This window comes from Spermophilus citellus, assembly GCF_964194105.1.
Source record: "Spermophilus citellus genome assembly, chromosome: 4".
NCBI classification, from domain to species: Eukaryota; Metazoa; Chordata; class Mammalia; order Rodentia; family Sciuridae; genus Spermophilus; species Spermophilus citellus.
Genome location: NC_138185.1, coordinates 195,408,599 through 195,426,103, shown reverse-complemented (window position 1 = coordinate 195,426,103; position 17,505 = coordinate 195,408,599). Strand labels below are relative to the sequence as shown.

The 17,505-nt window shown below is 40.7% G+C and overlaps 1 protein-coding gene across 1 annotated transcript; it reads right to left on the bottom strand.

Annotated features, from left to right (window-relative positions):
- Positions 1–4,261: 4,261 nt before the first annotated feature.
- RNASE1 (ribonuclease A family member 1, pancreatic) lies at positions 4,262–5,803 on the bottom strand. The gene is made up of 2 exons (XM_081293239.1): positions 5,733–5,803; positions 4,262–4,944 (listed from the first exon to the last, which is right to left on the bottom strand). Exon 2 carries the CDS (start codon positions 4,918–4,920, stop codon positions 4,450–4,452), a length of 471 nt encoding a protein of 156 aa, XP_081149365.1. The 5' UTR covers positions 4,921–4,944; positions 5,733–5,803; the 3' UTR covers positions 4,262–4,449.
- Between the last annotated feature and the right edge of the window lie 11,702 nt (positions 5,804–17,505).

The following is a 17,505-nucleotide window of genomic DNA, read 5'->3' as shown; positions in this document are numbered from 1 at the left end:
ATGAGCTTTAAAATATAACCCCTATGCTTACTAGTATAACAAACTCTATCCATTCAAATTAACTACTCATTTACTGTTGATTATGAAGGCAATCATGGCCTAATCAGCATGGGAATCTAATACTGCTCTAAAAAATAAAGTGTGTTTTGTTTATAACAAGGGAATGGGAAGGAAGCTAAACCCGAAGGGGAAAGATCCTACACTTCCTGAAAGCCACAAAGAAATCCCAAATATACCAAAACATATTGAATGATTTGCAGAGGCACAATGGAAGTGTGCCCCTGGTTAGTCTTAGTCTTAGGGAGGCACACCTTCATTATGTATTTTCTATTTAGGACCCCCATCATGAGTCATGCATTATGTATGTGACAAGAGCTTTGTCATCTTCATGATCAATTCCCCAAAGCAATACTGAAGTCACCTTTCCACCATGGATACTTCAATTCAGAGCCCCCTAAACATTCCCACTTGCTCCATGAGATCTGAATCAGCCTAAAGAAGCAAATGTGGGGACTGGGAGCAGCCTCTCCTTTCACAGGGAGAAATCTCAGGGTGCAGATACTGATGGAAGTGGCATGTGGAAAGAAAGCACCAGAGGCAATGACCATTTACTCTTCTGAGTGAAGGACTCATCACATATAGAGGATGGATCTGTTTTGATGTGGGGGAGTGTGGATCTGGGGAGCTACTGGATGCTGGAATTAAAGGAAGAATTTTGGTGAAGGCGATCCCCCACTCACTGTCTTGACAGGGTCACAGTGAGAAAAAGTGTTGGCAAAGCCGCTCTCCCACTGTCTTGACAGGGTCACAGTGAGGATGAATGCTGGCAAAGCCACACTGGTTGGTGGGTAACCGAAACCATGAGACCCTTTTTTATGTAATTGGGACTTTGCATTTTCATGCTTATGTTTCTCACAGGAGGCATGAGTATGTTAAATGCCAAACAATTAAATTTCAGATGGCTAGAACAGAACAGGTAGTTCATGCCTTGGAAGCTGTTCTGCTACCCACCCCTCAGCATATCAAGGACAAAATAAAAGGCTATTCTTCTATCTTAGTACATTGTGGACAAACCTAATAACAGACAACAATCATCCTCTGAAAAACAAACTCTTTGAGAACTAGTACACCTTGACTGAGAAACAAACTCTTTGAGAACTAGCGTACCTTGACTGAGAAACAAATTCTTTGAGAACTAGTGTACCTTGACTGAGAAACAAAAGAAACTCTCTGAGAAAGCAGCTCAACCAGTTTTATGAGAATAAATTTAGGAATTAATTAAAATAGCTTTATAAGACACAGTTTTAGAATAATGTTAAAAATATTATTTAGATTCTTAAGTTTAGAAATTATTAAGTCTTTAGTTATATAAGTTTCTGATATGCTTTAAGGATGATTCATAAACTTTAGGACATTTTAAATATAAGATTTAAAGGGACTTTTTTAGATGGGAATTTTAGATTAAAAATAAAGTGCAGGTGTACTTTAGGTTAATGATTAATTAGGAGACTTAGAGTCTGGTTACGTAGTTTGACATTAGTTAATAAGGAAATAACATCTTGGGAAAAATAGTAAATCTTGGGAAAATCTGAAGGATGTAAATTGGTGACATGTTTTATTGATGAATCTGTACTTTGATGATTGTATGGCTGGGGGTCATATCCTGGAAGAATGTAGATCGGTGTGCTCTCAATCATGGTTAAGGAAATGTCATGTCTTGGCAAAGTTTTAAGTTATATAATCAATGACGTATTGTGAATCTATAATGATGAGAAAAATTGTAATAAAAAGGGGACCCAGAGAAAAGCTGTTTTAGCTCTCTCTCTGAAGATTGCTCAAAGGGAACGACTCCTGTCTCATCATTTCGCCGACGCCACTCCTCCTTCGGGACTCCCTGGACCCCGCCGGGGCTGGCCCCCGGCAGAATTTACCATAGAAATAAGCAGGAGTCTTAAGAGGGATGATCAGCCAATCAGAAGAGACAGAAAATTCTATAATTTTGTCAATATTCTTAAAGTTGCCAGGAGTAAGGAGGAGATGTGTTTACCTCTTGTCTTGGTCTAATTCGTGCTGCTATAACACAACACCTGAGACTGAGGAACTTAAAATGAACAGAAATGTATTTGGCTCACAGTTCTGGAGATGGGAAGTCGGAGACTGAAGGGCCCCAGCTGGTGAGGGCCTTCTTGCCCTATCACCCCACGGCAGAAAGTAGAGAGCAAAACAGCACCAGAGAGCAAGAGAGGGTTGAACTCCTTTATATAATGAATGCACTCCATGATATGGCTTTAATCCATTTCATCAGAGCAGAACCCTCATGACCTATTTACCTCTTTCAACACTGTTGTATTGGGAATTCAGTTTTCAACATATGTACTTTGGGGGGCACATTCAAATAGCTCCTGTTCACTGAAAATATAGAATTACAAAAGTTCATTTGGTTTGGAGAAACAGTCACACTGTCCTCAGAAGACTCCCTGGACATGGCTCTTCTGCCTTCAAGCAGATACCATCTTAACATGTTAGTTCCTCCACTTTAAAATCAGTCTACATTGGTGAATCTCCTGGAAAGAGCTGGTGCTCTTCTATTCACAGAGGGGCAATTGTCTCCCACTCAACAGTGATGCCTGATTTTTTCCTGGACAACTAAGCTGTTTCTCTCTGTGGCTGTGCCTGGCGCTCAGCATAAGGTGCAGCCTCTCCTCCCTGTGTCCTCCTGTTCAGGAATTTTCCCTCCCCATGGAGTTTCCTAGCTGCACATTCTGCACCTGGACCACCATCTTCACCTATCATTTCATTCCCCAGATGGGAACCCCAGCTTTCCTCTAGCCGGGAAGGTATGGGGAGCCTGGAAGCCAGTTAGTGAAGGTGGAGGTATGTAGGCAGCAAAAACCCAAGTGTTCTTAAAAGCTCCACAGAAGTATTCTCTTAGGACTAAAGGGAAGGAAAACTGGAGCTGGAAACAAGAGCGAGATGAGCTTAAGAAAAAAGTTGATTAAAGGAAACATATTTAGAAACTTGAAATTTCCTCTTTCCTCCCCAATTCTCATTCATAATATTGAGATTCTCCACTACCTCACTACCATGGCTCCTTTATACCTGCAGGTCTTCTTCCTCCTTCAGAGACCTCGGGGCTAAGAGTTCACTCTATACAAGAAAAATCACAATAACTTCCAACATCTACAAGTATAGCATATAATAGCAATGACACAACTGGTCCCAGCAGTGGCAAGTAGGGCCTTTAGTTCTATGACCCTGTCTAAAACCAGATGCAACATTAAATAGAGAATTAAATGTAATGATTAAGAGAAGACAGAAGCTTACTCTAGTCCTTTGAATGGCTCTAAGGGACCATTGTTAAGAACTGTGAGGGCCAAGAATACTGGAAATATGTAGAAGAGCCACCACTCCATAGCATTTAGCAAAGTTAATGTCTGTTTCTTCCTGAGTTAGACTCCAGCAGCAGAAAGAATAATGCCAGGGAGGCCAGGAACCTGGGTTCCAATCCCAGCTGGGCCACTACTAGTGGGTCATGAACAAATCCCTTAAAAGGTGAAGGTCACATTATGTCAGGGATAGTCAGTGTGCAGTACATCCATGATAACTTCTCTGGTGCCTCCAATAGAGACTGTGGTTCAACTACAGTCCTGTTTAGAATGTTTTTCTACAGCATTCTAGGCAGGTACCTCCATTAGGGTTGGTTCACAGGCTGAAATACTTGTTATTCTTCAACTCCATGACTTCCAAAGTCCCTTCCACTTCTACCTTTTAAGGTTCTGACTTTTCAGGTAAGAGAGAGAGAGAGAGCCATTTTTCTGTCTCAATAATAGCTCTCTCAACAAAAAGACTAATGAAAACTTTTGAGATGATAATTTCATAAACTCCTCCTCTACACCCTGAGGCTAAGCAGAGTCTTCCTGCCATCACACTGTCCTTCCTTCTGTGCCATAGAATTACTGTGTTTGAGCTTGACCCTCTGTCTGTTCACCCAGCATGAGAGTGTCCCAGCCTGTAGCTCCTTTTTACTTAAAATACTTAGCAGTTTTGCACTTGGCATCAAGGAATCTACAAGGAAAGGAATTTTCTCTGGCCACTGAAATCCAAGAGTCAGAAGGGAAGGTATTTAATTACTTCGTTTGCTTCTCATCAATGACTAGTCAGATTTAGTTCTTAGCTCTAGCTGAAAAGTAACCACAGAAACCGTACCTGGATAAGACACTTCAGAAATCAGGTGATTTGCAACTATGTTTTATTGGAAGAAATGGTAAGGAATTAATCTGGAGCCACAAACCACTCCTCACCCCCAAAGTTGTGCAGGAATAAGACTCATCTGTGTGTTGGATGGGAGCCCTAATTGGAGTTATTTCTTTTAGAGCAAGGAAGGAAAAAGGGAGAGGCAAGCGTCCCAAGGATAGGTCATGGGGAGGTTGGCATCCCCTTGCTCTGGACTTAAGCGGACCCCTCTACAGAAGCATCGAAGTGGACAGGCACAGACGGGTTTCCCTCACAGGCCACGATGATTTGCCTTTCTTTCTGGCTGGTCTTGTATGAACAATTGGGGTACTTGGAGCCCCCGGTCAGGCGGCAGTCTGTGATGTGCATGTTGGATCTGCTCTGGAAGCAGTTGGTCTGCCCGTTCTTGCATGTGACATTTTCCTGGGTGCAGACAGCTTGAACATCTTCCAGAGACTCGTGCACAAAGGTGTTCACAGGCTTGCAGTGGCCCTTTGTCATGTTCCGGCGCCTCATCATTTCATTGCAGTAGGTGGGGCTGGGGCTTAAGGAACCAGTGGAGTCCATGTGCTGCCGCTGGAACTTCTTGGCTGCGGATTCCTTGCCCAGGGTGGGAGGGATCCACTCCAGCACCAGCAGCACCAAGACTAACAGTGGGAACAGGATGAGGGACTTCTCCAGAGCCATGGTGGCCTCACTGCCTGAGAGATCCTAACCGGGGAAAGGAGAAAGAAGATGACGACCTCAGAAAGAGAACTCCAGCTACCCCCTGCTGCTCCCTTGGTGCACAGTCTCCCTTTCAGGTCAGACAGTAAGACATCCCTTTTCTTGAGAGATTTTCCACACAGTAAGTCAGTCTCTCCCTCTCTCTCTCCCTCTCTCTCTCTCTCTCTCACACACACACACACTTTCCAAGTGTGTTTTACTCCCACTCACTAGAGAGGGGCCATCCTCCCCTCTAGGTGGTGATCTATGATACCACCCCAAATTTTGCCAGTACTGTTTGAATTCCAGAGTTTCTTTCATCTAAAATACATTTGAAAAATAAAATACATTTGTACCCAGAGCTCAAGTAGCTCTTCAGAAAATCATTTTTTGATTCAGAAAATCATTTTTGAATAAACTGTGAGTCAAATTATATTCCTGCATTATCACATGACACCCAGGACCATGACTGACAGAGCCTTGTTGCCTTATAACACAAGGGAAACTCAGTCCTGTGCCTGACACTGGCCTCATAAAGGGATTCCATTGTATTCCAAAGAGAGATGCTTATCTCCCGCAACTTGGGGGTCCTTTCTTTTCCAGCCCCATGTGTTCTTTGCACCTGCCTGCTCCCACAGCCCCTCCCCAAGCTCCACTTGGTCCCTCTGCCCCAGCTAATATTTGCCTGGCTCAAGTTTTTTGATTTCTAGTGTCAGCACAAGCATCACCCATCTTGGCTCCCATCTCTCTGACCCTCAAGCAGAAGCCTCTCCTGAGACCACCTCTTAGGTCACCTACCTGATCTCCAAGTCGGGCTCCCTGACAGAGTGGAAGGCCAGTTTCTGCAATCACTCAAACCCTGCGTGGTCAACCTTATATAGATTGCAAAAGGGTTTGGCTTCCAAGAAAAGTGGGAGGAGCATCTTGGGCTCTATTCAGATAAAAACAAGGACATTGTGAGGAAAGAGGCTAAGGAACCACCCAGACCAACCCCTTTCCAGGGTTGCTGTGGAGTGAATCTTCACCATGGGACTCTTTCTACTATGTGAACTTCATTTGTCTGCTTATTCACAAGGAGCAACAGACAGCCACTATAGTGCTGGAACTCAAACCTTGCACACCCCAACAAAGTTCTTGTGACTTCCTTGCCTGACATTTTATCAAATAGCCCTTTTGTTAATAATCTGTTGATACAGGGCTGAGGGTATAGTTCAGTGGTAGAGCATTTGCCTAGCATGTATGAGGCCCTAGGTTCAATCCCCAGCAGTTGGAGATAACAAAGGGCACATAAGGTGATCGTGGAGAGGGAAGCCCTCTCTCTACAGAGTCCTGAAGCTATTTGGACAGAATTCCACATCTCCCAACAGTATCTCTCCTGAGTAGGAAAGGGAGACAGAGTCAGCTATCTGCTCTCAGCTACAGATTCTATATCCAAGGAAGAAAGGGGGAGAGTTCCTAAACAGAGAGAAATCCTTTATGTAAGCTCGCCCAGTTCTGGCAACTACCCACCACTCTCCACCCTGCTCTGGGGCACTGATGGTAGTTGGCAGTCTGTAACCACAAGGACCACTGATCCTGTAGGTGAGAATTGAGTCAAATTAGAATTTGTTCATTCATTCCTTAAACAGTGGGCTCAGAGATAAACAAGGCATAGGTCTTGCCAAAGGGTGCCATATGGTATGATTAGTCAGATGGACCCTGATATGGAGCAACGATGAGCCTGGTGCATGTAGAAGCCAATACCCTAGCACTGTTTTTTTTTTTTTTGCAAAAAGAAAAAACTTTACTGTGCAATCATTGTGCCTCTTCACAATCACATATTTCTTCCATGTGTTTCTTTCTAGGGGTGTTAATTGTGTTCTAGGGAGGATTTTGAGCTTGTGACATCCAAAGGTCATTGATCAGATGAGCTGGTTTCTGCTGCATATGTCCATTCTTAAAAAGCCGGTTCCTGAACAACAATTTAAGCACTTCATCATTCAAGGGATTTATGTTCCGTGTATTCAGGCCTTAACTGATTTTAATGGCACCAAGACACTGGGCATAGTTGCACTAAAGTGGCCATTCTTTAGGCACCTTCCCATTGCTGAAATAATTTTAGGGAGTTGGCCCATCAAGATCTCAGAACCACAGATATGAATAGGCCCCCTGCAACTCCTATAAATGTCTTTAACAGCCTCCTTCCTAGGTGTCCCTAAACTACAAAAAAAAAAAAAAAAGTTAATCTATCTCTGCATGACAATCTAACAAGCCCTCAAAGTTTTAATTCAACTTTATGAGGAACCATCAAAAACCACTATCAACCTAAAAGGCAAGTTGTGGGAACAAAGAGTTTATTTGAGCCTAAATGAGGATGGCCATCAGGAAGAAAACAAGAATTCTAGTTGCTCAGAATAAGTGCCCCAAAAATGGCATCAAAAGGGGTCTGGCATTTTATGATTTTTTTTTTTTTAAGGATGTGAAGGAGGTTTCAGAAAACTTGTTGTTAAGAGGCTGGGGTATGGGCTGGAGATGTGGCTCAAGCGGTAGCGCGCTCGCCTGGCATGCGTGCGGCCCGGGTTCGATCCTCAGCACCACATACCAAAGATGTTGTGTCCGCCGAGAACTAAAAAATAAATATTAAAAAAAAATTCTCTCTCTCTCTCTCTCTCTCTCTCTCTCTCTCTCTCTCTCTCTCCCTCTCTCACTCTCTCTTTAAAAAAAAAAAAAAAAAGAGGCTGGGGTATAGCATGTGTGAGGGTTCAATCCCCAGTCCTGGAAAAAGAAAAAAAGAAAAAGAAAAGCCTGTTAATTTCTCCTTCTCACATTACTATTTACAGTTTCCATGGCCTGAATCTGCCACTCTCCTGCCCCTACCAGAAAAAGGAGAACCTCATGATTGTCTTACCTCAGTTAGGGAACATCCTGTATCTTAATCAGATTTGTTAGTGACTCTGATGAGAACCCTGACCTAATATTATTTGTTGATGGATTGGACTTCAAAATTGAAACTTAAGTTTATTACAGGGAGAAGAAAATATCTTCTTCCTCTACCCTCCCATATTCTAGGACTGGTACCCTGTAAGTTATACTAACAAAAGTCAGATTAAACAGGAGAATAGGCATACAAATTTTATTTATTAATATTTTTATACAAACATGAAGAGCCTCTTAAGAAATGAAAACCCAAAGAAGCAGTTAACCTGGGAGATTTTATAACACATTAACAAAGAAAACTGGGTGGAAGTGAGAAGACACAGAAAAAAGGGCTTTGAGCTGGTGAGGATGGGGTGTGGGAAGGTGACTAGGAAATGTATGGTAGATGGTTGTTTAGTAAGGTCTGTTATGCAAACTCAAGCTGGTTGCCTTTTTCATTTCTCCATTGCTAAGAGTCTCCAAAGCTATAATAACAAAGATGGCATGGTATTGGCACCAAAACAGACACATAGACCAATGGTACAGAATAGAATACACAGAGACAAACCCACATAAATACAATTACTTTATACTAGACAAAGACATCAAAAGATAGCCTCTTCAACAAATGGTATTGGAAAAATTGGAAATCCATAGATAGCAATATGAAATCAAATCTCTATCTCTCACCCTGAACAAAACTCAACTTAAAATGGACCAAAGATTAGGCACTATAATAGAGAACCTAAGGCTAATAGAATAAAAAGTAGGCCCAAATCTTTACCGTTTTGGCTTAGGAACTGACTTCCTTAACAACACAGCTAAACCACAAGAAATAAAATCAAGAATCAATAATGAGATATTCAAACTAAAAAGCTTCTTCTCAGCAAAGGAAACAATCAATAATGTGAAGAGAGTCAATAGAATGAGAGAAAATGTTACCACATGCACCTCTGATAAAGCATTAATCTCTAGGATATATAAAGAACTCAAAAAACTTAACACCAAGAAAATAATCAATAAATGGGCTAAGAAAATGAATAGACATTTCACTGAAGAAAACATTCAGTTGATCAATAAATACATGAAAAAATGTTCAACATCTCTAGCAATTAGAGAAATGCAAATCAAAACTACTCCAAGATTTTATCTCAGTCCAGTCAGAATGGCAATTATCAAAAATACAAACAATAATAAAGGTTGGCAAGGATGTGGGGGACACTCATATATTGCAGGTAAGAATGCAAATTGTTGCAACCGTTGTGGAAAGCAGTATGGAAATTCCTCAGAAAACTTGAAATGGAACCACCATTTGACCCAGCTATCCCACTCCTTGGTTTATACCCAAAGGACTTAAAATCAGCATACAGTGACACAGCCACATCGATGTTAATTGCAGCTCATTTTACAATAGCCAAACTATGGAATCAACCTAGATGCCCTTCAACAGATGAATAAATAAAGAAAATGTGGTATATATACACAGTGGAATATTACTCAGCCTTAAAAAAGAGTGAAATCATGACATTTTCAGGTAAATGGATGGAGTTGAAGAATATCATGCTAAGAAAAACAAGTCATGTTAAGTAAATCTTTTCTCTGATATGCGGATGCTAATTCACTATAAGAGGGTGGGCTCTAGGGAAGAATAGATGTACTTTAGGCCAGACAGAAGAGAATGAAGGGAGGGGAGGGGATATGGAGGTAGGAAGGATAACAGAATGAATTGGACATTATTACCCTATGTGCATATATGATTACAAGACTGGTGTGATTCTACATTGTGTTCAACTAGAAGAGTGAGAAGTTGTACTCCATTTATGTATGATGTGTCAAAATGCATTCTACTGTCATATATAACTAATTAGAACAAATTTAAAATATATACATAAAATAAATCCTCTATATTAAGAAACTTAAAAAAAATTCCAAATTAAATTTGCTTTTTATGGTAGTTATATCATAAGGATGTTATTATTTTAATCTTTTTTCATATTTATATAGAAAGAAAAATATCTTTAATATTTTACTTGATACCCTCCATATGCTAGTAATAATTAATGTTGATATGTATACATTGCTATATTTGACATATAATTTCACAGAAGCAATAAGGAATACTTACAAGATTTAGTTACTTAAACATAGTTGTCTCTTCGATTAAAAAATATTGTTTGTGGCACTGCTGTAATCATCCCTTTTGGCCCAGATATATGGTTTTCAAGGCAGAATGTAAGGTAACTTTGAGACATATCTGAAAGGACTAACAAGTGAAAGAGGAATTGAAAAGTGGTTCAGCCATTCGTGTTAAAAGTGCTTGGTTCAAACTGCCAGTTGTTCACTAAGTGTGGGACTTTATGCAATGTAAAGGTACTCAGGTAGGGTTTTTTTGTTTTGTTTTGTTTTTTTGTGGTGCTGGGGATTGAACCCAGGGCCTTGTGCATGTAAGACAAGCTCTCGATCAACTGAGCTATATCCTAACTACCAACAAAGAGAAAGGCCAAATTTGAGCCTGTAATCAATCACATAGGATACACGGCTTCTCATTAGCCTGCCTACAGCTTCCCTATGCTAACAGTCTCCAGTCAGAGAACATCTAGAACCTTCCCTTTTTGTACTCTAGAGCTCTCCCACCTTTGAGTATCTGTCAAATGCAAGTGATGATGGATGATGAACAGTACTTCTTCCTCCACCTCTGACTCTTCCTCCTCTGCAGAAAGCTCAGCCTTGGCCTGCAGCATCCTCTTTCCTGGCTCTTCTGTACTTGGGCTACCCCCAGACTCATGCTGATCAGCAACCAGGAGCAGATGTGGGCAATAGGCTACAGGAGTGGGAGGTGAGTCTGGAAAGTGACTCTTCCTCTTTCCTCCCTGGTTTTCAGTCATGTGTGAAAAGGTACTTCTGAGTCTGAGGGCCTTTGGAGACATGTGCAGAGCAAAGAAGCCACTTCAGCAGAGCTGTGCTTTAAGTCTCTCCTTCCTGAGTTTCTTCCTCTCCTCATCCCTTCCACACATCTGTGCCCAAGCTCACACTCTTTCCAGCCCATGCTCTCTCTTCTTCCTCCTCTTCTCCCTCTTCTTCTTCCTCCTCCTCCTCATACTCCTTTTCCTCTTCTTCTTCTTCAGAATCCAGAACCACCTAGAACCCAGTCAAATTGGATATCTATTATAAGACTTATTTCCAAATGTAGAACAAAATGTTTCATTTCTGGTTATCTCACCCAGGGAGGAGGGACTGCTTTTTAATGGAAGAGAGGGAAGTGTTTCCTGTCTCCCTGAAATCTCTCTAAGGAGACTGTGGATGAGTATGAGGGTGACAGGAAGGGGTGAGGGGGGACACCCAGTTGCAGGCAGGTGAGAAACAAGGAGGTGGAGTCCCGTGGTTTCCAGAAGGTGACCAACTACAAAGAGCAAGAAGTACAAGGCTGTGCAGGTTATCATTCCTCTTGATTATTCCTGTAAGACTTCCCACAGCAAGAAGGAAAAGGAAAAGGCTTGACAACACAGTCCCCAGTTGAGATCAGTCAGGCACAGGCTCTACTTTCCCAAAGGGTGGCCCTGACCAGCCTGTGAGCCCAGCAGGTGAAGTCAACAACCCAGCTCCAGAACACACAGAGGGGACGGCACCCACCCTGGCATCGCCACACCAGGCTTCTGACACTATCAGTTTTTCTCAGTTCCAAGAACAGGACTCATTCTCGGTGTGTCCTTTCCCACCTCTGTACCTGCCCAAGGTCTTCTTAAGTGGAAAGCAAATAATGCCATGGGCTCCAAGGAAAGATAGAGACTTGGCTGTCTCTGGTTCCTGATTATAGAAGGACCTAGACCTAGATATCTTACAGCCTGGTAGTTCAGCAGTCTCTTAATTTCTTCCATTTTAGGAGAACCATCCCTGTTTGTCCCCTCCTGTCTCTCTCCAATACAGGCACGGGTGCCTTTCATCCCTTACCGATGGGGCAGCTCACTTACCCTCGCTCCCTGACAGCTTATCACTCAGGTATAAATATTGACCAGGACTCCTATGTGAATGAAAACAGCTGTCAAGAGAAGGTAGGACAGCTGAGGGACCTGGGAGCCTGGACCACCTTGCCTTTCTCTCCAGACCTAATTAAATCCAGGATTCTGTGTAAGACTAAGTGCTGAGAATTCTGGGCAACAGCAGCAACCCATAAAATTATAACACAAACCAGACTGTGGTAAGAGGTACAATAGAGGTGGCAGAGTTATTAGGAAGCAATATGTGGAAAGGGGTGGGGTTGGGGAAAATCAGGAAGACTTGAAAGCAAGGATATCACCTGGAGGAGGACTTCCATGCATACATACATTTTTATGGGAAGAGTAATTCAACAGAAGACTAAAAAGAGAAGCAGAGACACTGGGTAGACAACGGTGTGCTTGGAAAATAGTAAATTTCTCCATGCAACTGGGATGAGGCAGTGTAGATACACACAAATACACACACACACACACACAGAGAGAGAGAGAGAGAGAGAGAGAGAGAGAGAGAGAGAGAGAGAGAGAATTGAGGCCAAAGGAGAAGTGTCTTGAATGTCATGCAAAAGAATTTGAACTTCAACATATAAAAGATATAGATATCTGTCTCTGAACTTGAACAATGGGAGGAAACTTCCTCCACTCATCTCACTCTACACACAATGCAACTAAGGGCCAGAGAAGCTCAAGGTCAGATAGTGCCTTGTCCCCAGAAGCAGAAACCAGGGACCTCAACTTCCATGGGTGCAGTGCTTTTGCCACCTGCCTGGTACTCCATGGGTGGGGAACTACTTGTGGAAGGTGCACCCAAAAGGCTGCATTTCTCATGGTGAAACCAACCTGTTCTACTTCTGGATATCTCTTGAGAGTTCTCCCACTGCGGAATGAGTACCTTGGTCCTCAGACCATATACCACAGCATCCACCACACTTTGTCCTGTCACTTCCTTGGCATATACTTCTGAATATGTTCAGAGAACATGGAGTTTCAACAATGATTTGGATCAATTGTCCTCTACTTAGGTTATCAATATTTTAATTTTAATAGATCAGGAGACCATTGTTCCTCAGCTAAATGGCAGTATGTAATACACACTATAAATCTCTGCCTAATCCTCTGATTTTGCAACATCTTACCCATACTCTATTATACCACTTTCCACTTGCAATCAGAATTCTTTCTTCTTAGTCTCCTCCATTATACTGTGTGCTTTTGAGAACAGAGACTGTGTCTTATGCACATTTATGTCTCCTGATTTCATGCTAGGTCCACAGTAAATCTCCAGTAAATGCATGTTTAAAGAATTAATGCCTTTTTATAGAAGGCTAGGGAGTCATGGGAGAAACTGGCTAGAAGCTGAGTTAATACCATATGAGAATCATCCATCTGGTGCAGAATCAAAAGGTGACTGCAAGAAATGAGCTGTGTTTTAAGGAGGAGGAAGGTGTCATGATATTCACAATGTGATCTGAAAAAGAACAAATGAAAAGCCCAGTTCTCCAATAAAGAGGTAATAAAAGACGTAGTGGTTACTTCCGTTGAAGGGATGTAGATTATCAGATGCAGAGAAGTGGTGAAGTAGATACAGATTAGGTAACAGAAAAGGTCAGGGGGAAAGTGAGGATTTCCCCCAGTTCTGCCACTTAAAATTCTCTGAAGTTTTTCAAAAAACCCCTTTGGAAACTGTTTTTTGGTTTTTGTTTCTGTTTGTTTGTTTGTTTGTTTTAAATTCTAACACCAGAGATTTCTGAGGTAGTAGTGTGGGGTAGATCTGTTAATCATTACTTTTAAATCTCTCCTGGTAATTCAAATTGTTCAAATTGAAAAAAAAAATCTCTTCACTAATGTATATTAACTCTCAATATCCTCATATGCAAAATGAAAGAGAAATAAAGGAATTTATAAAATGAGGATGTTAGTTTGGATCATCTCTAAATTCTCTTAAAATTCCTTTGTTCCTAATTCTTTTAACATAAGTGAGAAGAGAAGCAAATTCCCAGATCCATAGAGCTGGCTGAGAGCTGGCTGGGGAAGACGATCTGACTTAGGTTACATCTCCCGAGTCCTCCCTCTACTGAAGGAACAGTGAGCTCATTTCTAGAGTGTGGCCTATCGTAGCAGAGCAGGATTCTAAAATTCTTCCCAGAACCACACAAGACCCTGTGAGACTAGAAATAAAACCCATAATGCTTGTAGGAAGAAAAAAAAATGAAAACAGGTTTTAGAAACACAAATATGTTTCATAATGACTGATTCACGGCCTGGTGAGAATAGACAAATATAAATGTTTACAAATGTATTTGTATTGCTTCAAGGCTCTTAGATATGATTTATTGAAAATAAACTTTTCAACTGACATATAACTGAAAACACTGCTATTGATTGTGATAATTGAATCTTGTACCAAACTATGTACTTCACACATAGGTCAAATATAGCTGTAGAAACAGAGTGGGTGGTGCTGGGGATGTAACTCGATGGCAGAACCTTTAAAAGAAACCAAGTGGGTAACATACTTTTTTCAAATTAAATTTGAAGTTTACCTCTAAGTGCAACAGTATGGATTAGAAATCAAGATAAATTATGATCAGACAATTAAACATGGCAATAGCTGTAGTTCAGACCAATCTAGATTTTCTTTGTCTTTCTCCTTTGGGACAATAGTTTAGTATGGTTTCTGAAATTGTTTTCTGGTTAGGGCTGTGTTGTGTTCATGATGCTCTATGTGAGCTACATTCTCTGAGACCTTACCTTTGATAAGCATACTACAGGTAGCGCTTGATTAACTGATTTTATTTACCAGTTCTTTAAAGTGATTAGGGAGTCCCAGGAGCTCAGCATCCTCAGAAAAGACAAACACATCTTAAAGTACTACATTTGGTTCTGATTTGTCTAAAAATCTGCCCTCTCAAAATGTATAGTAGAAAGAAGGGTTGTTCTCTCTCTCTCTCTCTCTCTCTCTCTCTCTCTCTCTCTCTCTCTCTCTCTCTCTCTCCCTCTCTCTCTTTTGCAGTATTTGGAATTGAACCCAGGGGTGTTCTGATGCTGAGCCATACCCCCAGCCCCTTTCATTTTTTATTTTGAGACAGGGTCTTGCTAAGTTGCCCAGGATTGCTTGAACCTGAGGTCCTCCTGCCTCAGTCTCCAGAGTAGCTGTAATTACAGGCATCACCACACCTGGCCTACTTAACATTGATCTGTCTAGACATATCCTCTTGAAGATAGAAGCAAGAAAATGATTCCAATGATTTTGATTTTAGAAAAATAGAATGTGACTTTAATCAAATTTATAGATCACCCAATATAACCCAGGATGATAATTTTTAACATGTAAAGGATATTTTAACAGTCACATTTCCTGATATGCAAATGTCATCATGACCAATGCAACCTAACAAGCCAAATCATAATTAGAAGGTTGCTGGGGAAGATAGAGTTAGAGAGAAAGGTGACCATCGAAACACTGAAATGTCTGCCATCATCAGGCAATAATGGAACTCTGACAGGTGAAATCATGTGTCAAGACCCAATGTTCAATGGAACTCCAGCCATTTCTGCTTCTTGGGTTCCTTGTTTTCATGTTTCATTGTTATAGTTAAAGCAACGTTCCGGGGTTTCATAAATTGACTTCCAGACCATTCACGTATAATGGAATCAAGCCTTTATTGAAGCACACTGGTGGCGACTGGGAACATAAAGTCTGTTCCCTGAAATGCCCTGAACAATTGTAAGGGTGCCCCTTTTAAGCCTGAACACCACAAATGGGACATTTGGGGGTTTAGCCAATGCAAGCAGGCCAAGTTACACAAGCGGGAGATTGCAGTCAGGCGGCAGGAAACTTAACTAATCACAATTAGCCCAGTCACCCCAATTACAGAAACACAGCCCCGTTACCCTAGTTATAGAAACAATGCCCCATTAGGTAGTTCCATGTTCTTAAGGGTTTCTACAGCAAAAAGGAAAAGAACAACTTGCCCCAGTCATGACCTTTCTATTTGGCATGATTGTTTTACAAAATGGAGTTACTAAACAAAATGGAGTCACTTTGGCTTGACTATCACATCATTACTGACTATGCAAGCCATTTGATTCACACATTTTTTATTTATGTAGAAAACATTAAGACTAAAATTTAGACAGTGTACTATAGAAGAGAAAAATAATTTTTCTTCATCCCTCATAAATTCATACTCAGAACAGACCATTGTAACAAAAGACAGATTAAAAAGAGAAAAATGAAAATAAATGTATTAACATGTACATTACATATGTATATGGGAAATACCGAGAGAATAAGTATTTCTCAGAGGTAGCTTTGAATTCCAGGTTACATAGCATTTTAAACAAAGAACAATATATTTTTAAAGAAGTGATATGAAAAAGAAAAAAAAATTGAGTCTCTAGCCAAATTGTAGAAAAACAAATAAATGACAGCTAAAAACGATTTAGTAACACTTACTAATGTAGTTTCTTATGGTACCATCTCCAGGTCACATCAGATGTTTTCTGTGTTAATCTTTGTCCTCTCTGGTAGAGAGGACCGGAGAAATACCTTGTGTCTTTCTAAGTTCATGTCCCGATTTTATTCAAATAGAAGAACAGTTTTCCTAATTTGCTGCTTCTTAATATTTTCAGCAAAAATGATCCTTACACCAAGGAAATGTATTTTGGGGTGGCATATTCTAGTCTCCCACAGGAGGCATTTCTCTGATATTCCAATCAAAGGTGCCCCACTTGAACTTAATCATGAAGAAGCATAAAACCCTAAATTGAAGGATAATTTACAAAAAAAAAAAATGACCTGTAATATTCAAAAGTATCAAGAAACGAAAGTCAAGAAAAGACTAAGAAAGGCGGAGGCTACAGTTCAATGTTAAGGTACTGAGCAAGCACAAGGCCCTGGGCTCCATCACTAGCACTGCAAAAGCAAAAAAAAAAAAAAAAAAAAAAAAACTAAGCAATCACTCCAGACTAAAGGAAAATGAGGAGATGTGCAACTAAAAACAACATGTGATTCTAAACTGGAATCTTGTGCTATATATAAGACACAACAGCAAAACTTGAATGGGACCTAAGGAGTAGTAACACATCAATGGTCATTTCCTCTTTTTTTTTTTTTTTTTTTGTATCCAGGATTGAACCCAGGGGCTCTTAACCACTGAACCACATCCCCAGTCCTTTTTAAAAACAGTTATTTAGAGACAGAGTCTCGCTGAATTACTTACGGCCTCACTAGTTGTTGAGTCTGGCTTTGAACTTGTAATCCTTCTGCCTCAGCCTACGGAACTGCTGGAATTACAGGTGTGCACTACTTCACCTGGCTTGTTTCCTGATTTTTGATGGCTGTTTCCTGATGTTTGGTTATGCTCAAGTAGGAGAATACTCTTGTTTGTATGAAATAGATGGTAGTGCATTGAGGTAGGGAGAGGATAACAAGTCTGCAATTTGGTTTACATCTCGACTGCTTCAAGAAAAAGAAAACACTTGAGGTAAAACTCTACTCGCAATATTTAAGTAAACTTGAAATGTTATTTCAAACTGAAAAGGAAATCATATTTTTAAAGTATCTTAGGGGGAAATACAGGTGACGAACTTCTAAATCTAAAGACAAGTTGTAAATTTTCAAATGCAAGCTTGTTGCAGAATATTCAAAACCAGAGACATGAGATTGAGCACAAGA

What these genes read in the sequence shown, in the direction of transcription:
- RNASE1 (XM_081293239.1), bottom strand. Translation starts at nt 4,920, where the DNA reads ATGGCTCTGGAGAAGTCCCTCATCCTGTTCCCACTGTTAGTCTTGGTG.